Source organism: Chenopodium quinoa, unplaced genomic scaffold (genome assembly GCF_001683475.1).
Source record: "Chenopodium quinoa cultivar QQ74 unplaced genomic scaffold, ASM168347v1, whole genome shotgun sequence".
Classification (NCBI taxonomy): domain Eukaryota; kingdom Viridiplantae; phylum Streptophyta; class Magnoliopsida; order Caryophyllales; family Amaranthaceae; genus Chenopodium; species Chenopodium quinoa.
The window spans coordinates 6,687-29,627 of NW_018744659.1; the positions used below are offsets into that span (position 1 = coordinate 6,687).

The window sequence follows — 22,941 nt, forward strand, 5'->3', positions numbered from 1 at the left end:
GCCACTTATTTTGAACATCTAACCCGATAAACTTTCTTTTAACAACACATTGTTGCTTTTGTTTCACATGTTTCAAATGCTTATGATCACATTCCAGTTTAACTTACAAGCTTTGAGTTGAATCTCAAAACTTTGAAATTAATTAGTTTATTCAATCTTTTTCCTTGAAACTCATCTTAAGAGCCTGGTCTTCATACGCTTGGACAAAAGATTTTGTTTCTTCTATGCTCAGACTCTTCATATTTAAACATGACTCACTCATCATTTTCATCAAGACGTTTTTGCTTCACCTGTGATGTGCAGCAAACTTAAATGGTCACTCAGCGGCCATTAGTTAGATGTGATATAAATAATCACTGGAAGTAGAATGACATAAATTTGGTCCTTCATACTTACAGGTAGCTTTTGAGAAGACGTATTTGACTTCCCCTTGACTGGAATGCCCTTCCCCTTTGCCATCCCCTTGGTCTTCCCCTTTGTCTTAACTGGTTCTCCCATTCCTGCCTTTTCCTGCATCCTCCTCAACACCATTTCCTGCAACACCATTTCTTCCTCAACACCGTTCCCTGCATCCTCCTCGACACCATTTCCTGCATCCTCCTCAACACCAACATCATCTCCTGCGTCCTAAAGAATAATAACAGCAGTCAGAGAGTGAATAGAATAATAACAGGATAAGCAGTTATTGAACAAAGAACAAAGCATAAATCTTAACAGGACTAGGCTTCTTATTCTTGTTGGTTTTCTTGTTCTTGTAGCCAGTTTTAGCTAACGTTTTGTGCCTTGAACCCTTAGGCCTGCCCCTTTTCCGTTTCTTAATTATAGGGTCTTTGAGAACTTGGTCCATGGCAGCTGGACAGGGGTCTCCGGGCTCTGCAGGAGCAGTAGGAGCAGGATTCCCAACTGAGGAAATCGTTCTATCTTCACCTGCTGATGATAGTGTACTAACTACAGGAACATTCTCCTGACTCTTCTTGTCCCTACGGTCATTAACAGCTAATTGAAGCTTCGACAGTGTTTCATTACCATATGGACCGTTTGATCATCCACCATGGCGGCGGTTTCACATAAGGGCTCGAATTTAACCATCATTTTGTTGAATCTCTTCACAGTGACCGTGTCGCCCGGATCATGGTAGGCCACCTTCACCCTAGTGTGCTTCCGGGGTATGTCCTTCCGCCAACGGGCTACAATGTACTTCTCTAGCAGATCTTCAACCAAGTTTTCATCGAGAATCCTAATACAGTGTTTGCAAAGTATGCCACTTGTCTCAAACTTCCTACAGTCACATTGCACCTCCTTTGTCATTGGAAAGAAAGTAACATTGTAGGTTTGTCGCCTATCTATAATGACATCCTCACTAGCACTGGGAGGTACTATCCATACACGATCGACCACCGAATACTGAATAAGGTTTTCAGACAAAACCTTCTCTCCTCGGACGTTGCAATACATCATTCTCGTACACTCCTTTTGAACTTCTTGAAACTTGTTGTCCGTGTACAACTTTTTAAATATTTTTTCCACTTTGAAGCCACTAACCAACCTCCTAAGGTACTTCGAGCAAACGCTCATCTGCACTCACTTCATCTCGAATGCATTGATCCAAGGCCATGCAATACTTTTGAGGAAACTCATGTAGCTTGGTTTTGCGGTTAACATAGCCATCGAAAAACCGATTGATGCTCTCCACCCTTTGTGTGGTCTTCATACCAGCCCAAAAAAACTCTTTCATGTAAGCAGGCACCCACATACGACTCTCTTTGTGTAGGCTCTGTAGCCATTCATTGTCCTCCAACTTATACTCGGCTATAAACTCTGCCCATCGGGTTTGGAACTCCTCAGGGTTAAAGCTCTCATACACCAGCTCTTTGAGGGGGTTTATGAACTCTTGGTAACTAGACAAAAATGAGCAACTTTAGAGTCCATAACATCAGAACAGCAGTTTAACTCATAATTTTACAATCTGTTGAAAAGTCAATAGCCTGTCTCTCATCTTTGCCTTGAATTTCAAGGCCTTTTTTTACATAAGTGATTCTGTTTATTCGTCCTATGAAACTGATCTCAAGACCTTGAGATTTGTGCAGATTTACAACATAGCAAATTTACATTTATGTGCAGATTTGTATAACATAATTTATACACAACATACAGTGCACACTTGCCAAGTTTCTCAGGGATCTTGCTCATGATATGCCATAGGCACCAACGATGAACCGTGTTTGGCATGACTTCAGCTAGGGGCATCCGCATAGCTGCCGCTTGGTCGGTCAAAATGGCTTTAGGAGCTCGGTTGTTCATGCAAGCTAGCCACTGTCGAAATATCCACGCAAACGTATCGCAGTCTTCATGTGAAACAAGAGCACATCCCAACAACAACGATTGCCCATGGTGGTTAACACCAACAAAGTTCGCAAATGGGAGCTCGTACTCATTTGTTAGGTATGTTGCGTCGAAGCAAACCGCATCACCAAAGTCCTCATAAGCTACCCTAGTTCTTGCATCCACCCACAACACATCCTTAAGCCTCCCTTCTTCATCCAAACGTTGAGCATGGAAAAAATTTTGGTTGCCGGATTGCATTTTTTCAAAGTACTCCATCATTGCCACCGAGTCCCCTCCAACCATCTTCAACCGCCTAGCCTTGTACACCTCATGTTGTAAATCTTTGACGGTGAGAGCCATGTTACCGTTTCGTTTGGTCGCCATGCAACCGTGTATTTGAGAAATTGGTACACCTTGCTCATAGAAATCCATCAGCTTCTTATTCACTGTTGAGGTCATTTGCTTCAAGCGGTACTCCTTCACAAGCTTAGAATTTGCCGGATCAATCTTGTGATTATGCTTTAAGTGCACTGTCTTCAACACCCACATGCCATCTTCATTCACTCTAGCATAAACACGGGCCTCACATTCACACTTTTTTGAAGTCCTCTTCCTACGACTTAACTCATCCTCACATACCACCCCATCAACTAAACCACCTGAACCTCCAATAACCATTGCCTTTGCCCTCTTCTTCGCTTCCCTCCTAGCCCTCATGTCGGGTTTACCCCAACACTCACACCTCCACGTGCTTGCAATTCTTTGTTTGTCCGCCGTCTTAGAATTTACGCCTTGAACCCTTGACACTCCAAACCCCATCTGCTCAGCATACTCCTTATAGTAGGCTTCAACCTCTTGCCAAGACCGGAAGACCATCCCTTCCTTAGGCTCCAACAATTACACGCATTTCGTTGCTACCAACCACAGTGTGAGTCGTATGAATTGTTTTCACGGGGGATAAATACCTAACATTTACATTCATGTCAACTGCACCAACTACACCAACTACACCAACACCCTCATCACAACTATCTGCAACAACTATGTCTTCTATACCCTCCATGTCATTGCCCTCCTCCTCTATATCAACGTTACTCCTAAATTTAACGACACTCCCACAATCACCAACACCAACCTCACTGCCCCTAATAACGCCTTCAGTTTCCATTTCCATAATATCAGTCATGATACCAGTCTTCTCCATCAAAAACAATTCACCCTTCAAATACAGAACAATACAAATTAATACAGAACACCAACATAATTTACAATACAAATTAAACCAGTTGATCAAACACGTTTTCACAGCACAAATTCAACCCAACACAGAAATACAACCAACCGACACAAATCAATCAACCAGTTGAACAACTAACAAAGTAAAACAACCAATTTTCAAAAATTAACAGAGGCATTAACAGAGGGATTTGTTCAAAGCATACGAAGACAACACATTATCAACAAGTATAAATTGCATTTTCAACAAAATCATTCGGCCGCAATAATAAAAAGGCATTAACCTCATTATACCATTACGTTCAAAATAATTCTGAATTCGGTCGCAATTATGAGCTCTGTAACATCATAATTACCTGCTAATTCAACTGGATCTGGAAATAGTGTTATGGGAAGCTGTTCAACTCGAAGATGTTTGAAGATGTGTGAATTCCCGAAGATAGTACCTGCAAGAATGCACTAGAAGAAGCGAAGCGACTGGACGAAGATAGTACCTGCTAATTCAACTGTTCAACTGATGTGATGTGTGAATAGTATCCCGCCTAAACACCGAAATCTGTAACATAACATAGGCGAATCCCGTTCTCACAATGTCCCCACTCAGCGTCCACTCAGCAAAATGCCACATAGGCGCATCCGAGTCAGCATCCCAGTAAGTGAAATACATTAATTTTTATTACAGAAATGCCATCGTGAGAAACGCTTCTGTTTCTCACGGTGAGAAACAGAGATTTTCTCTTTCCATATATGTAGTACTAACCTTCCATCTATCTACAACAATTCACACTCAAGGGTTATTGAAAACACACTCGAGCCCCATAAAACGTCACATGTGACCGAATTAAAAATAAAGCTCATATTGAGGGGGAGTGTTGAACCATAATCCTCTATAACAATACAAGTGAGTGTATAGTTCTGCATTGCCAAAAAACAACAACAACAAAAAATAAAATAAAAAATAAAATAAAATAAATAAAAATAAAAATGGAGAGAATTAAGCACATTATGGTAAAGGGACTAATCCTCTTAGCTACAACCATAGGATTTTGAGATAGAACCCCTTTAGTCTTCTGAAGTAGAATCGAGATTGGTTTCATTCATGCCATCAAGCTAGCTGGTATGTAAATTTGATGATTTGCAAAATTATTTGGACAGTTCATTAATTTAAGACAAAATCCATAGGATTATGTCTTGTGGAACCAAGATATTTATTTGCTAGTAAGGTGATAGAATTTGGGCGCACGTGGAAGTTTAATGGACCTAAATATCATATAACAATTTTATGATTTCATAAATTTCATCATAAATTGTACAAACATATTTGTGAGAGCTCATGTCTCTTACTCCCTTGATAGAACTCTTATTTTCTATCAACCATTGGTGGAGCTCATGATTAGCTCATTTCTTACTCATGCACACATACCATATTTATAGTGGTGTTTTTCCACTTTCTAGATTTTTCTACATCACTCATCTTAGATATTTTACAAGATTTTTCTAAACCTCTCTTGATTTTCCTACTTCATTCTAGTTTTTTCTAATCTACACACTAGATTTTTCATACCACATCTAGATTTTTCTAGATTAACCTTTATCACTCCCTCTTGTTCTTGAAAAATCTTTGTTGAAAAACTCCGTTGATACTTCTTTCTTCAATGATCTCTAAACTTGATTTTTTTGAAGTTTTCCTTACTATGAACGTTGATGCCCATGTCACCAACCATTTCTTGATTTGCTTCATATTCTATATTATTAATCTTTTATATTGGTACCCATTTTACCAACTAACCCAATTTTATTTCTTCAGCTCATGTCTCTCACTCTCTTGATAAAACCCTTAATTTCTATCAACCATTGGTGGAGCTCATGATTAGCTCACTTCTTACTCATGCACACATAACATATTTATAGTGGTGTTTTCCCACTTTCTAGATTTTTCTACATTTATCTCATATTACATGTATCTAGATTTTTCTACATCACTCATCTTAGATATTTTACAATATTTTTCTAAACCTCTCTTGATTTTCCTACTTCATTCTAGATTTTTTTAATCTATACACTAGATTTTTATACCATATCTAGATTTTTATAGATTAACCTCTAACATAAGTCATAGTCACCGGTGGTTCGTCGTGGGACCAAATGCAAATACAACCAATCTCCTTTAATTAATTATCTTTTGTGATTTGTACATAAGGAAAAACATAGTCATGTAGGATTTATTTAGATTCATCTTAATGTCAAATTTAAAATATCACCTTTCATAACTTTTAATCAATCATAATTAAAGATGTTAATGGCAAAAGCAATATATTGGCATTAATGGTGCAACTAAAAAATAGAGGAAGTACATTTTATCATGTATGATTTGAACCTTTGATGAACCTCGAAATGTCTAGGACTAATAATGTATATTAAAGCTTAAGTTTAATGGATTGGATCGACTAATAAGGCTCATGATGAATTGACCTAGAACGACTTAAAATATAGTCCGCTTCTGTAGAGGTAAGCTAAATACTAGTCAAGTCTAGGTTAAATCAATCTTGTTAATTTATTAGGTCGGTTTTTGAAATGGGTACAGAGCTTAAGAAATTTTTGAGTAGTAAGCGGGGCAATTTTATTGAATTGTCTACTGTAAAGTGAAGTTAATGAAATATTATTTTATTCATAGAAATAGTGGGTCATTGTAAAGTGAAGTTAATGTGGTTGTTTGAGTGTGGGTGAGCATTGTTTTAATGTAAACCTTAAAAGTGGTGGGTTATTGTGTAAGATAAAAAAATAATTAAATAGTAGTGGATCCTTGTTATTTTTAATAATGTGTTAAATATTCAGAAACGAACAAAAAAGGAAAGTGTGTCAATTATTTAGAAACGAAGGGACTAACAATTAAACTAAATGTCACTATGTTAAAATAAAGGTTATTATGTTAAAATAAAAGTCATTATGCTTTTATAAAGGTTATCAGAGGTTAATTTTTTTAATGAATTTTTTAGAATATTGATCAATATGAATAATAAACATCACTATGTTAAAATTAGAATTGTTCAACATAACGTCCTACTTCAAGTTCGCAATAATATTAAAGGTCACACAAGGTTTAATGAAGGTTACTCTCTTAAAATTAAGGTTAATATATTTTATGTTAGGGTCACTATGTTTAAAATATGGTAAGTTTGTCGAATCCTTTAATTAAATTTAAATGTAAAACTAGCTATATTTGGATATTGTGCATCGCGTGCTGCTGTGCGCGATCAATAATATTTCTTCATTTATTAATATTATTTTTCTTTGAGAGGATCGGATAACATCTTATATATATTGTCTTAATTCCTAAATATTCGACTTATTTTGCATTTGCAATAATTTTTTGTCAATTTTAACCTCAAATGAAATCCCTAAGGACCAAAATGACCCCAAACCTCTAAACAACATTTTTTAGCACGAAACTAAAATAAAGGTTCATAAAAAGTTATATTTAACGGTTTTTTGATAGTAGGTGATGGAAAACAATTTTAGTTTTTTTTTGTTGTAAAATACAATTTGTAGAGGATTTGGCGGTAAAAAACAATTTTGTGTTTTTTTTTTTGTTAATTAAAGTCAAGTTTTCCAAAGAAAATTAAATCAAAAAGTAATTCTTAATCAGGTTTTGTTGACTAGAACCCAAAACAATGGATTCGGTTTGAACATTTCTCAACCCATGACCAGTATTAAACCGACTCAAAATGAACCTACCTGTCGAACCCTACCCAATCGAGCTGATTAACTGGTTTAGTTAGTAGTTACAGTAGATTGTTGCTTGTTAGATCAATAAAGTATATGATAGGTTATACTCCGTAGTAAGTTGTTTTAGTGATGGGCAGGCAATGGCCTAGGCAGCCCCCCTAGATCAAATCCCTATCTACCAAAATTTCTTCCCTGTAAATTGTGTTCAGACATACTGTTCAAAGTCTTCGATTAATTTTACAATGTAGATCAATTTGCAATATATATCAGCTAAAATCATCTTCTAGCTTGATTGGGATCCATGAAACCTTTGGCATAGTCCCATGACTCCAATTCAAGTCATATATTATGTTTCGATATGAAAACAATAGGGCCTTCGGCAGGCCTTTTCAGGGTGGAGATGACGAGTCTCGGTCCGAAGAATGCTGGAGCCCAGGGTTTCCTGCACAGCACAGAGCACGTAAAACTGGCCTCGGGGGTTGTGCCGAGGAAGGCCCCTCCGATGCCGAAATCAGTATGGTACTTTAAGAGACAGAGAATGAGCTATGCAAGAGATTTTGTGCTTGAGGCTGATTGTGGATGGATGTAAAAATAGATGAAGGCCAACTTTTATACCTTTGCTCAACAATGGGGCTTGGGCCCTTGGAGTCAAGTGGGCTTGCCACTTGGATTGAACCTTTGACTAACTTGACATTGGGCTGGAGAGTTGAACCTTCCTTTTGGGCTTTGAATTGTATCATTTGTGGACCAGGCCCAATGGAGGATAAATTGGACCCAAACAATTTGCCCCCCAAACCCGGTTTGGAAGAATAACGAATTGGGTTTTGACTTGCAAAATTGGAGGGAAGCAAATGATGACAACTTTAATTAGGAGAAGTTTGAGAGGTTACTGATACTAAAAACCGTTAACTTGGAGATGATTTGAAGTAATGGGGAAGTGGAGAAGATTATTGGGTCATTAATTGGAGGAGAACACGAACAGTCATTGAGTAAAGTGGGATTAATGGGGTTATTAGTGGCGTGAGTTCCGAAAATCTTGCTTCCAGAAGACATTTAAACCACTCGCACCTTAATCTTTTACTCACCTTACTCATTTTTGCATAAACGACCCAGCATTTCACTAGGTTTCCCTTTTTCCCCGAATTTTGCTTCTCGCACATACCCAACAATCCGAGGCTTTTAGGCAAAATTCGTTGCCCTGAACTCAAAATCGGCGAATTCCGCACCTGATTGAGGTAATTTTTTCTTAAATTCCCTCAGCTTTCTTTGACTTTCGAACTCCATTCTTTTTTCAGCTTTTCTTTTTCGAACTTCTGTTCAATTGAAAATGGCCGGCAACCGGGGAAAGGAACCAATTAGGCTTGAGTCGAGCGCCGAGGAAGAAGAAAAGGAGGTGCCGCAGCTAATTCTGAGGCGGAATCGCCCTTTAGCGATGATGCCTTTCCTTAGCGGCCAGAACCCTAATGCCAGGACGAGGTCTGCCGCTGTTTTGAGTGGCGTTGCGCTGAGAACAGTGCCTTTGACTAGCATTCCCCCTACAGACCCAGCTAAATCCAGTACCTCTGGCCGAAGTGAGGCTTCGGCGCCAAGGGCTCTAACACCCGAGGAACGGGAGTTGACCGAAATCAGAGAGAATGAGGGCATAATGAATGTTGCGCCCTACTCTTGGTGGATTGAGAATAACGCCCAATACCATTTTGCCGAACAACTCGAGATCTACTACGGCATTATGGAAACGGACGATTATTGGTGCCGAATTCCCAATGCCAATGAAAGGATTCATCGACCCCCACTTGGGTATATCGGGGTTTATACTCGGCAATTACAATATGGGCTTCAGTTTCCTTCCCATTCCTTCGTCATAAAGCTGCTGAACGGATACAATATATCCCTGTCCCAGCTAACTCCAGTGAGCGTCCGAAGGATCATGACCTATCTTTGGGTCTGCTTATTTTATGGATTTGAACCGAGCGTGCACTGTTTTCGCTGCATTCACCAGCTCATGCTGAACACCTAATCTAACAAATGGCATGGCCCTGGGTGGTGGCAGATAGAGGACAAAAAGGGATTTCTTTCGTCCTATCTGAATGACACTTCGGATAAAGATTGGAGGGGGCAATGGATCTGGATCCGAGCACCCTCAGATGAAGCTCATCCGAATTATTTCGGCGGCCCCCGATATCTAAGGAAACCAGATCCTAAAATGCCTAACATCGGCCCCAATGAGTTCACCGATGTTGATCACCGCCAAATGGAATTATTTAGCCGAAACCGAATGCCTGGGGCTACTGGGCGAATGGAAAATGTGCCGAGTACTTGGCTGCCTTGTTGCCATTACATCTTTCAAGAGAAGATGCTCGCTGTTGTCGGCCTCAACCGAAGACACTAAGGCGGTAAGGGATTTGGCTGGGGCCAAAGTCTTTTTAATTCTTTATTGCTCTCTGATTTGTGAACTTAACTCTTTCAGCTGAACTGATTCTTGTTCTTTTTTATTTTCCAGAGCTATACGAAGAGAACTCAGGCATCAACTACGAAGTGCTTGGGATTAGCGAGGAAAGGATTCTGATCACCAACACGCCGAAGATCACCAAGTCCAAGGATCGGCCCCTATCCCTACATCCATGGAAATTTCAAGTTGTCAGCGCCCTTGAGTACCAGAGGCAGAAGCCTTGGTACAGGAAGATTGACCCCTTCTTTCTTCATTCAGCTGAAGAAGCCGCTGCTGCTACTATTGCAGCAGCAGCCCCTCGGAACGAAGCAGAGCCTTCTACCTCAGCCGAAGAGGACTCCGAAGACGAGCGTCTATTGGCAACTTCGGTGAGTTTTTAATGTTTTTTCAACTTGTGAAAAATTGCTTAAGTATAGAACTTCGTCTACCTTGCTCCTTATACTCAAACTTTTCAACTTGTGAAAATTGTCTAAGTACTAAGCTTCGGCTTGAAGTTTTTTTTTTTTTTTTTTTTTTTTTTTTAATGCTTATACAGTCCTTGCCTCCCTTTTCCTCTTCTTGCTATAGTCTGACGAAGAAAAGGAGAAACAAGTAGACCCGAGCCGAGCATTTCCTGTTCCTAAACCCTCTTCAGTCGAAGGAATGGCGGGCGAGAGAAGGAAGAGGCAACTTGTCAGACCTGGGCAATTTCGGGCCCCAACTCTTCCTGAGAAAAGACCTCGGCTCGAAGAGGTTCAGCAAGAGGAGGCTAAGGAGATTACTTCTCCGCCTCTTGATGTCCCAACCGGGGGGGTGATTGAGCTGAGAACGCCCCCTTCCTCTCCGAGCAACGTGGCCGAAGATTTCTCCGAAGAGGTTCGGAGAGAAGCTGATGCGCTGATCGTCCATGCTGAGGACGAAGCGCTTGATGCAAATGGGGGCAGTCCAAAGGAGACCGAGGTAGAAGTCGAAGCTGAAATAGCTAAAAATAATGAAGTGCCATCTACTTCGGCTGCTTGCTCCTTTAGGACTTTTCAGTCCTCTAAGATGGGGTTTGGCTCAGCCCCCTCGGTGCCAGTTCCTGAGCACGCTCGGAAAGTCTTCGAGTCTAAGCGCAGTTCGGTGACCGAGTTCTTTGGCGACACCTCAAACTTGCCTGAGCTGGATAGGGCTAGGGCGTGGCTGATAGGTGCGGCATCTAGAGCATCCGAGCCACTTGCTAAAGTGCCGGACCCATTTTTGGAGAATCAGAGATTGCTGATGCAGGTGAACTTTCATACTTAATTTTTTCGAAGTGTTTCTTTCACTTTTGCACCAAATTTCTGATTTCTTTGCCAAAAATCTCTTAAGTGTTGAATTTGGCTAACTTGCTTATCCCATTTTTTTCCAGGTCGTTCATAACCATTTCCTTGCTGTGGAAATGAACGACGAACTAAGGGCTAAAGCTGAGAAAGCTGAAGAGGCTGAGAGTCAAGCTTAGTCTGCCGAGCTGAAGCAACTGAATGCCGAGGATAAAGTCTCGGCTCTCAGGGCAGATATGCAGACCATGAGCGCCAACTTCCTCTCCCTCTGCCAAGATCTGGAGCAGATCGTCTTCCCATGGCTAGACGAAGGTCATGCTTTGATCCAAGAGTATGAGGCCGAAAGCATTGCATAGTTCAAGGCCCGCATTGAGGAGAGAGAAAAGAAGGAGGTTGAGACTCGGCGCCTTTTGATTGAAGACTACCAAAGTCAGATTACTATGCAATGCTTTGAGGAGAGAGAAAAAGCAATATGAGTTGGAAGCTGAAAACCAGAGGCTGAAGGACGAGCTGAAGGCAGAGAAGGATGAGGCTGCTAAAGCCAAGAATGATCTTGAAGCTGCTGAAAACTCGTATATATACCGAGGAAGAATATGATGAGGGCTTTGAGAATGGCTTCAAAACTACTCGGTGATTGGCTTTCCACGTTGATCTTGCGATTAACTGGGATGTAGTCGAGGGTTGGTCTATGGATCCTGATGATGCCCATATGACAGAGGCCAGCCCAGCCGAAGTGGCTTTCCTGGTCCGCCAAGCAGAAGCTGAGGCTCGGGAAGAAAAGAATGAAGAGGCTGAAAGGCCTAAACAAGAAGTTGCCAAGCCTGCCTCATCCTCAGCCAGAGATGCGCCCTCTCAAGTTCAAACTGCTGATGCAAATGCCGAAGCATAGGAACTCGGGCACCCGTCTACAGAATCATGCGGATCAACTTGTGCTTAATTGATGGATGTCGCGTCTGCTTTTGGCTTAGTTTTTGCTTTCAGCTTGCCTTGAATTTGTACAAACTCTTATTACTTTTTGCACTTTGTACTTTATTCGGCAGCTGTGCTTTCTGCTTTGTGGGCGGGTGCCGATACTTAGAATTTCTTCTTTGCTTTTTTGACATTTTGAAATTCTTATTTTATGTTTATGAAGAACTTTCTCAGCTTTCCTCTCCCATTGCCTGCTTTAATGCTCTTTGTACTTTAGCTGTTTTTCTGAATTTCTTCAAAATTTGGCTAGTGTAAAGCTTCGGCTTAGAGGTATACTAGGCTGAGGATTCACTTTGTCTAAGAGTGCACTGTCTCTGCTTGCATTCCTTTTGCCTCACTCGTTTTGCTCGGATATTTCAGCTTGTGAAAATTTTTTCCAAGTGTCAAGCTTCGGCTAGGAACTTGCCAAGTGAGTGCCTCTTCCCCCCAGAAATCTAAAGATGATGTCTTCAGGATTTAAGGATAATTGCCTTTATTTCCTCGGCACAGCCGAGGGTCTTGCCTTGGTGAAAATTTTGTAATATTCGAGCTTTGGAATTTCTGCTCATTCTTCTTTTTCTCTTCTATTTTTTGTTTTCCAAAGCTCTGATTTCTTGCTCAAGTGCCCTACACTCTGAGCAATACTCTTGTGACACTTTGAATTCATCCGAGGGAACGACTATCCGAAACACGATGCCGGGGCAGTGATCTATCCGAAGTACGAGGCATCACTATGCAATACTTCAGAAAAGCAATCACCACCCGGAACTGATTCATCCGAAGTACGAGGCATCACTATGCAATACTTCGGGGCTTTATCAGTCCCTATTTTTTAGGCTATGTTTCGGATGCGCCTTTGGCCTCTTTGCCCAGAGGACCAGATTCATCCGAAGTACAAGGCATCATTATGCAATACTTCGGGCTTTTATCTTTTATCCTCATCTCGGTAGGTTTTACGACTTGCCGAAGTACAATGCATCATTATGCAATACTTCGAACAGCGCCGAACGAAAACCTTGAATCTTTGCAAAAACCATAGAAGATAGAAGAAATAGAAATATAGCTGAATTCAAAAAGATGGTGGCTCAAAGGCCTTTTCCTTGATAGGAGATAATATACTTACATAGATTGTTCTGCCCCGAAGGGATTTACACATGATATTTTTTAGTACATCAGCATTCCAGTGGTTTTTTAGCTCGGTGCCATCCAACTACCAAAGTCGGTATGTGCCTGGCTAAAGCTCATCATATATTTCATAAGGTCCTTCCCAAGTTGCTGAGAGTTTACCATGAATGCGGCCTTTCTGCACAGTAGCAGCATTCCGAAGAACCAGGTCTCTGACTTTGAGAAGTCTTTGGTGGACTCTTCAGTTGTAAAATTTGCTGATTCTCTGCTTATATGCAGCCATTCTAACCCGAGCTGAATCTCTGATCTCATCCAGGGAGTCAAGGGACTCTTTCATGAGTTGCTCATTTTCCTCGGCTGAGAAGAGATTTACTCGTAGACTTTCTGAGCCAATTTCTACTAGAAGCACAGCTTCGGATCTATACACCAGCTCAAAAGGTGAATGTCCCATTGCCTCTTTTTCTGTTGTCCGAAGTGACCAGAGGGTTCCGGGAAGCTCTTCTATCCACTTAGATTTTTTATCTTCTACTCTCTTCTTGAGAGCATTGAGGATCTGCTTATTTGCAGCTTTGGCCTGACAATTACTCTGCGGATGACAAACTGCAGAATATGCCAGTTTGATGCCGAACTGGTCAGTGTACCGCTTTAGCGGCAAATTATCAAATTGTCTTCCATGATCAAAGACAAAAACCTTCGGAATCCCGAAACGAGTGATTATGTTTTACCATATGAATTTCCTAACTGTTTGTTCTGTAATGTTAGAAGCAGCCTCGGCTTCGATCCATTTGCTGAAGTAATCTATGCTGACTATCAACCTTTTTTTTTATAAGGAGCCTTAGGAAATGGTCCCAATATATCCAATCCCCATTGAGAAAATAGGAGAGGATTCTGGATTAGCTGAAGATCTCGGGATGGCCGATGGATAACTGGTGCGAATTTTTGGCATTTCTCACATTTCTGGACCAGGTCCTTTGCATCCGCGATCATGGTTGGCCAATAGTACCAGCCCTTAGTGCCTTATGGGCTAAGGTTCTTCCCCCTATGTGGTTTCCACAGATGTCGAGATGAATTTCCCGAAGGATGTAATCTGCATCTGTTGGACCTACGCATTTCAATAGCGGGGAAGAAAAAGACTTTTTCAGAAGTTCCCCCCTGCATCTGTTAAACAGATATGCTCGGCTTCCAACGCTATGCACAACTCTAAGCTAGCAATTTCTGCTTCATATTCCGCTTCGTTGATCGAGGCTTTGAACGAGAATTTCAGTGCATATTCGAAGAATTTTCCTTCGGGAGAGGCTATGACGACCCCTGCCCCCGAACCATTCACGGTGGAAGATCCATCCGTGAAAACGGTCCAAATTCTCTTTCCTTCGTCAAGCGTCTCTTGATAAGAACACTCGGCTAGGAAATCTGCTAAGGCTTGCGCCTTGATAGCTGCCCATGGCTGGTAACTGATACTGAACTCGGTGAGCTCGAAAGCCCACTTCGTTAGTCTACCGGATTTTTCCACCTTGCCGAGGACTTTTTCCAGCGGTTGATCAATTAGGACTACTATCTGATGGGAATCAAAGTAGGGTCTTAACTTCCGAGCGGCTACCACTACTGCGTATGCTACTTTTTCGAGTAGGGGGTAGCGTGTCTCGGCATCTGTCAGAGTGTGGCTGACAAAATAGATCGGTTGCTGAACTTTTTCTTCTTCCCTTAGCAACACCGCATTTACTGTGGCCAGACTAACCGCCACATATAAGTACAGAGTTTCTCCTTCAGCTGGTCTTGCCAGCGTTGGGAGTTAAGCCAAGTGCTCGCGGAGTTACTGTAAGGCTTGCTTTTGCTCGTCTCCTCAGCTGAGCTCTTTTGATTTTGGGAGTTTGAGCGCCTTGAAGAAAGGTAGCCCTTTGTCTAAGGCTTTTGAGATAAACCTGGACAAAGCAGGCATTCTTCCAGTTAGGCGCTAAACATCCTTCCTTGTCTTCGGCTAAGGGAGATCAACAACAGCTTGTACTTTGGCGGGATTATCATCAATCCCCCTTTTACTGACCATGAAGTCGAGGAAATTGCCTGACATAACGCCGAAGACACACTTCTTCGAATTCAGCTTCATTTAATGCTTGCGAAGGGTGGCGAAGGTTTCGGCCAGGTCCGTAACATGGTCCTTTTCTTCTTTTCTTTTGACAATGGAATCCTCAATGTAGACTTCCATATTACGGCCTTTTTGCTCGACGAACACCTGATCAACTAGCCTTTGATATGTTGCCCCCGCATTTTTTAATCCGAAGGGCATCATTTTGTAACTGTACACCCCGGAACTTGTAACGAATGCCGTTTTTGCTCGTTCATCAGGGTGCATGAAGATCTGATGGTATCCAGAAAATACGCCAATGAAGCTGAGCAGGGCATGACCACTTGTCGAGTCGACTAGCTGATCGATCCTCGGCAAGGGATATAAGTCTTTTGGACATGCCTTATTCAGATCCGTGAAGTCAACGCACATTCTCCAGCTACCATTTTCCTTCTGAACCGTCACCACATTAGCCAGCCATTCCGGATACTGACAAGGTTCAATGAACCCAGCATCCAAGAGTTTTTTTTACTTCGGCTGCGATGTCTTGGTTCTTCTGCGCGGAGTAGTTCCGCTTTTTCTGCTTAATAGGTCGACATTAAGCTTATGAGACATGAGGTTTGGACCAATCCTAGGCACTTCTTTTACCGAGAATGCGAATACATCTTCGTTGCTCCGAAGGAGTTGGATTAGCTCAGCACGAACGTTTGGTTCAAGTCCTAGTCCGATGCTGACACACCGTTTAGAATTTCCTTCAGCCAACTCTATTGATTCTGTCTGATTATCCAGTTCCATAGTTTTGGCACTGGATTCCTCGGATTCCGGCCTACTATCAATATCAGCAGGCTTTCCAGTCTTCGGCTGATCTTCCGAGTCTTTCGGCTCAGATGAAGAACTAGCCCTTTCGCCCCCTGAAGATTTTTCTTTGGCGGGGTTTCCTTGTGCCGAAGCACTTAAGCTTCTAGGCATTTTTCGCGCTGTGGTCCCGCTCTTTCTCCTCCTCATCTATCATCCTGGTCGCTGCGGCGACCCTTAGATGGCTTGAGGTGGTTACATCTTCGGGCTTCCTATTGGCTGCCCTTTATTCTTTCGGAATGTCCCTCGTTCGAAACATATATCATCGTTTGATGGTACGTCGAGACTACTCCTTGAATATCGTGAATGAGGGGTCTCCCTATGATCACGTTATACACAGAGGGGGCATCCACGACCAGAAATTCAGCCATGATGCTCCGCACTGCTCGGCCTTTTCCGATGGTGACAAGAAGAAGGATCTTCCCATCTGGATATGATGAAGAGCCATTGAATCCGGATACCGGGTAGGGTACCGGAGTTAGGTGCTTGGCTTTCATCTTTAGCTGGTCAAATGCTCCCCGAAAGAGGATATTCTCCCGCTGCCGCCGTCGACGAGGGTTTGCCAGACGTTGCGGTTTGCGATGCCCATCACTATCACCAATGGGTCATCATGGGGGTACACCACCCCCTCATAGTCTTCGGCTGTGAACAGGATGTTTGGCACCGGAGACTGAGGCGATCGAAGCTCGGCATGATTTACTTGGTGGGTTAAGCCCCTCAAGTGGCTTTTTTTCTGCGCTTCGAGAAGTTCCCTCGAAAATAGCAAGGATGTCAAGGGTGTCCTTGTCCTGCTGCTTGTCTTTTTTCCGGAGAAAATCCAGATCTTGCCGAGAGTCTCTCTCGGCTTTTTTCTCCTCGCGGCGATCCACGAGGTATTTCTTCAAGTAGCCTTTTCGAACCAGATCTTCGATCTGATCCTTTAGCTGGAGGCAGTCCTCAGTGCGATGTCCCGGAGACTCATGGAACTCGTACCATCGATCCTTGCCCTTTTGCTGATGCCATGGTGGCAGCGGCTGAGGCTTCTTGAATCTCCCCTCGCCCTTGTTGTGCTGTAAATTTTAGCGCGAGGAAGAGTAAGGGGAGTGTATGAATCGTATCTCCCCGCATAGGGGATAAACTTTTCTTTCTTCGGCTCGACAGTCGAGGACGGTTCTGAGGCCTTGGCCTTCCCTTTCCTCGGTGTCGGGCCCTCGAACAGATGTCCTTTCGCTCTCCCAGCCCCTGATTGGGATTAAGATTTCGCCTTGTTCCATTCTTCGGCTCAGATAAACTTATCCCAGGCATCCAAAGCTTCCTCCAAGGTCTGCGGGGGATGCATGACCATGAAGTCAAGGAACTTCCCAGCTTGCAGACCATTCCGTAGTGTAAATACAACAAGGGCTTGGTCCAGAGTTGTAATTCTAGACGACTCGTTACTGAAACGAGTCAGATAATCGCGTAAGCTTTCATCCTCGGCTTGCTGCAGACTCATCAATTCTGCAGTTGTCTTTTATCGGCTGTTAGCCATAGAAAATTTGCTCTTGAATTTGCTGGAGAGGTCCTTCCAACCAGAGATAGAGCCTTCTTTTACCCCTTTGGTAATCCACGATTATGCAACACCTTTGAGGGTTGTTGGAAAGTACTTACACCAAGTAGCCTCGAACCTAAGGTTAAGATACATGTGCCCCTCGTAAAAGGCAATGTGATCCTTTGGGTCCGAGGTGCCATCGTAAGTAATGTGCGTCGGTATTTTCACCGTTGGCACATGCTCTTCCAATATCTAACTTTGGAAGGGCGAGCTCGTAGGGACCATTACGGCCTTCCTCTTCTGCTTGGCCGAAAAGACCTCGCTTCTCCCGGCCTTCTTAGAGAGGTGGAAGTGGTTTTCGTCCCTGGCCGAGACAATTCGGGGTATGACCCGGTCTTTTCTGGGAAGGTGAGGCGGCTATGCGTAAAGGTAGTATTGCTGCTCCGGAAACTCATTGCATCCCGAGTTCCGGAATGGTCGAAGAATTGTGGGTTCTTCTTCCTTTCCTTACTGGTGTTCCATGTGTCCTCCTGCCACTTTTTCCCGAGCTCCTTGTAGGATGGAACTTGTCCGTCCTTCTCTTGACCGATTCTCCTTCTTAGGTGTCTCGGCTGAAGAGATAAAGACTCAGGAGGTGTTGGTTGGAGTTGACCCCCTTGGGCCTTAAGGAACTCCATACAAACCGCCACAGCCCTAGCCACTTCCTCCATAGAGGTCCTCGAAGAAAGGGTTTCTTTCGGCTGGGGCCGAGAGTGCCAGTTGTTGTGTGGCGGAGGGCTCCTCGCATTAGACCCACTCGGCCTAGGCGAAATTGTTGGATGCCAAGTTTGGTGCGAGGATGAGTCTTTTGAAGCCTCCCTTTCCTGAGAATTGGGAGCTGTTGAGGCCTCCTTTTCTTGAGAATCGGGATCTCTTGAGGAAGGAGATGATGGCTCCGGTGACAGGGAAATCGACTGATGTTCCCTCACCGTGATCATGTCCCTGCTCCTCCTTGAGGGGGTAGGACTGCCCCTCTTTCTAGCACTTTTGGTGCTTTTGCCACTCTTAGTCATGCCGTTCACTAGGAGTGATGGATTTTTTGGCGTGATTTTTTGTATCTTCCCCACAGACGACGCCAAATTGTTTCGGTATGAAAACAATAAGACCTTTGGCAGGCCCTTTCAGGGTGGAGAAGACGAGTCTCGGTCCGGAGAATGCTGGAGCCGAGGGTTTCCTGCACAGTACAGAGCACGTAAAATTGGCTTCGGGGGTTGTGCCGAGGAAGGCCCCTCCGATGCCGAAGTCAGTACGGTACTTTAAGAGAGAGAGAATGAGCTATGCAAGAGATTTTGTGCTTAAGGCTAACCGTGGATGGATGTAAAAATAGATGAAGGCTAGCTTTTATACCTTTGCTCAACAATGGGGCTTGGGCCCTTGGAGTCAAGTAGGCTTGCCACTTGGATTAAACCTTTGAGTGACTTGACATTGCGTTGGAGAGTTGAACCTTGCTTTTGGGCTTTGAATTGTATTATTTGTGGACCAAGCCTAATTAAGGATAAATTGGACCCAAACATATTGTATCCATAATCCCGTCATTCCATGCGCATGACTCCCGAGTTCTGATCTCCCATATTAGATAAATGTTTAAATATTTTGTATCCATAAAAAGATAGAACTTCATAGATTTTAATAATGAGGAGACTTCCTTATTTTGTTCATACAATATTACTTGTAAGGGGGTTACACAGATGGAGAAACATTACATGAAAAAAGTATGAAACCATGTCATACAATTCAACTTTATAAGATAACAATAAGAAATTACACAAAGCATTATATAACTCCTCTTATTTTTTGGTTCTTATAAAAAAAATTGAAAAAAAAAATAACGTAAATCTTGCTTTAAATGGTAACCTTTCTAATTTTGCATGTTTCAACAAGTAGGATCATAACATGGATTTGGTTGATTTGGATCTCCATAAGCAGGTGCTTTTGGCGCATTTGGATCTCCATAAGCAGGTGCTTTTGGCGCATTTGGATCTCCATAAGCAGGTGGATCATTGTAATCACCCCCATTGGTTTGCATCATGGACTCTGCAAAACATTAAATCATATTAAAAATAAAATTATTTACATTTTTTGTCATTGGCGATAGAAAAATACGTACTAAAAAAAATGATGCTACTTTTTTAATATTCTTTTTTTATTTGTATTATAATAACTAGATAATACCCGAGCCATGCTCGATTTTTTAAATTATTGATACTTGAAATATAGAAGTTTCTAGAGAAGTACTTGAAATACTGAATTTTCTATATAAATTAATGACCCAAAAAAAAACACCAATTATATATATATATATATATATATATATATATATATATATATAGAGAGAGAGAGAGAGAGAGAGAGAGAGACTTATATAAGAACCCAATCTTATATAAGAACCAATTTCAACCGTTTATTAGTTTTGATCTAACCGTCCTAAATACAGCCATAGTAATGGCATTTTTGTAATTTCATGCGTCATACATACACCTCTCATCTTCCTCTTTCACGTATCTTTCATTCTTCTCAAACACATTTCACACTTCCCACTACTTTCTCTCTCTTAAAACCCCCAATTTTTCTCAGAAATCCACCGTAATCGCTCCTAATTGAAGCAAATTACAACGATTTTCTTCTACTTTTTGCTCAAATTCAGCTAAATTTGTTCATTAAGTTGCATAAACTAGTTGAATTGAGAAATTTAAGTAGAAATTTTGCAAATTCAAACCCTAGTTTGACGGAAATCGAAGAAAAATTGAATGGACGGAGGCGAAGAACAATAAATTTGTACAACAATTTGTTCTAAAATGCAAAGGTAACTTACACTCCAAGAATTTCGAAGAATTTAATTTGTTTTATGCGATGTTGATGCGATTTTTTGCTGCAATTTTGATGTGATTTTGTTGTGTTTTATGCGATTTTTTCTCAAAATTTTCCCTAATTTTTGCGATTTGTATGCTGCGATTTTGATGCGTTTTTTTCTCAATTTTTTGCTGCGATTTATGTTCGAGTTTTACTGATTTGTTCGATTTTTGTGATTAACTATTTTCATTTCTATTTCGTTCGATTATGTGAAATTCATATGAATATTCATGCGATTTTTTTAGCGAATTTGATCGTCAAACAAAAAATTGGTAGAATGGCCGAAGAAACAGAGTTGCCTAATTCAATTGTGTTAGTGAGATCATGGAGGACTGCTTTTTTTGACTTTAAGGGATGAAACTCAAACTCAATCTCAAATTCATTCTACTAACACTTTGATTAGTGCTCTTCCCGTGCTCGACGAACTCGTATTCGCTCACTTGAACTTATTTGTTGTTGTTGCTCCTTTGCTTCCACCTCATGAGGTATTGCATTGTTGTATTATGGCTTATTCATTCTCTTATCTTCGTGTTGGATGTTGATCAGGATTGTTTTATTTCATTCTTTTATTCAATTTCAATCATTTTTATTTTTTCATTATTGTTGCTTTTGATCGAATTTCAGCTTTAGTTTCTATGTTCTATTGTTTTGAGTGTTGATTATTTTATTTTTTTTTGGAATTTTGATTTTGTTGTTTTTTTTTTTCAATTTCAGGTTTATCAGTTTATCTAATTTTGAATGAATTTTGGATCCGAAAGCTGAGCTTATGTGACTTTCTTCGTCATTAGTTATTCAATCATGTTTATTTCTTATAATTAATGTTACTGATTTAATGTCTGATCTTCATTTCATAATTTTTGAGCTATAATTGATCATGTTCTAAATAATTGTTCCCTTGTTCTAAGCTATTATGCTAATGTTCTAAACTTTAATTAAATTAATTAAAACTTGTCTCTTGATTAGTGGATTAATGACAGTTTAATCTCTGGTGAATGTGAAAGATACGTTACCATATTCTTAATCCAGAATGTTATCATGCTATTCTTAACCCGGAAATTCAGGCAGGCTTGTCCTGATTTTGTTGATCATCAAAATCGATGTCAATAATTTTCATGAATTAGGATGCAAGAATAGCACCTATGAAAGCTCTTCCTCCTTTGGTTTGTGTATGTATATCAGTATATATGACTCCTATTCTAGCTATTTTGTAGAAGATTGCACATCTGCATGTACTTACTTAGTATGTGCACTACAAACATGGCTATGGCAGATGTGAGTCTAATTCCATTTGATTAAATTACTTAGCTTGTTTTATCCATTTCCTTCATTTCTTATTTTATATTTTGTCTTTGGAACACATTTAGGCCGTATAAAATGTCTTATGGTCTATCTTAGCTTTATGGTCTATCATTGGATCTTTTTTAGTTCATCATATTGTACTCTAGATTACATAAATTTCTTCAATTAAAGCATAAGCCCTAATAATGCTGGAGAGATATAAATATAGAATATATAGATGAGTCGGGGATATGATTTACAAAAAAAAATTACTTTTGATACATTAACCTACTAGCTCAAAGGGTAGAGCTTAGTGCAAATGCACAAAAAATGTGGGTTCGAATCCTACGTAGTTTGATTTTTGTGTAATGTGGAGACGAGAGTTTTGTATAAGAGTTTAGTTGTAGCATAGTTCCATAGTAATTAATCATTTAAAGCCAATTATTTGTTTATATAACTTAGATTATTCTATAGAATTTAGTCATTCAACTTTAAAAGATAAGATTTTACATCATATAAAACCACATATATTTTTTTTATCTATGTTCTAAATTATTTCTGTCTATTTTAAGCCTTTGAACCATTAATAATGCCCAGCTGGCCAGCATACTCTCCTCACCCCCCACCCCTCCCTCCCTCCCTCTCTCTTTCTCCCCATTCCCCAAGTTCTCCCTCAAAGATAATACATGCCAATCAATTAATCTAAGGGAAGCACTAATTCATCCATCTAAAGGCCAACCAACCACCCAATAGATCCATGAAAAATGATATCACTAACAATTAAGAATGCAATAAGTGGTATCACTAACTTAGAACATGCTAAAAAAGAGTTTAAAACATGATGAAAAAGAGTTTACAACATGCTAAGCTAATTTAGAACCTACATCCTCTATGCATTTGCATAGTGCTCTATCCACTTGAACTAATAGGTTTTAGCATACCTAACAATAACCTTATGTTATAAATTATTTTTCTTATGGTTTGATTTTTTTGCCTATGTTCTAAACTTTTAGATTATAATTTAGAACATAATAAGCATAGTAAATATGATTCAAAACACAAGTATAGAATATAAAGCCAAAAATTGAAGAAAAATCATACGAATTTGTAACAGTAGGCACATTAGTTCCAAAAAACTTCCTTATATTCTTCATTCTATGCTTGCAACAATTCAAATTTCAAAATACCAAAAAAATAAAATATCAAAAACGACCTAAATTAGGCAATGAAAGTACCTAAAATTCGTTCAAATTGATAGATTATT

At 40.8% G+C, this 22,941-nt stretch overlaps 1 protein-coding gene across 1 annotated transcript; it reads right to left on the minus strand.

Moving 5' to 3' along the window:
- Nucleotides 1-1,549: 1,549 nt before the first annotated feature.
- Nucleotides 1,550-3,201, minus strand: LOC110701767 (protein FAR-RED IMPAIRED RESPONSE 1-like). The gene is made up of 2 exons (XM_021879396.1): nucleotides 2,153-3,201; nucleotides 1,550-1,898 (listed from the first exon to the last, which is right to left on the minus strand). The coding sequence occupies exons 1-2, from the start codon at nucleotides 3,199-3,201 to the stop codon at nucleotides 1,550-1,552; spliced, it is 1,398 nt and encodes a 465-aa protein (XP_021735088.1).
- Between the last annotated feature and the right edge of the window lie 19,740 nt (nucleotides 3,202-22,941).

Excerpts from the sequence above, each read along its gene's own strand:
- LOC110701767 (XM_021879396.1), bottom strand. The coding sequence starts at position 3,201 with ATGGTCTTCCGGTCTTGGCAAGAGGTTGAAGCCTACTATAAGGAGTAT. Across the intron at positions 1,899-2,152 it reads AAACTTGGCAAGTGTGCACT|TTACCAAGAGTTCATAAACC; the intron begins GTATGTTGTGTA and ends ATTTTTGTCTAG.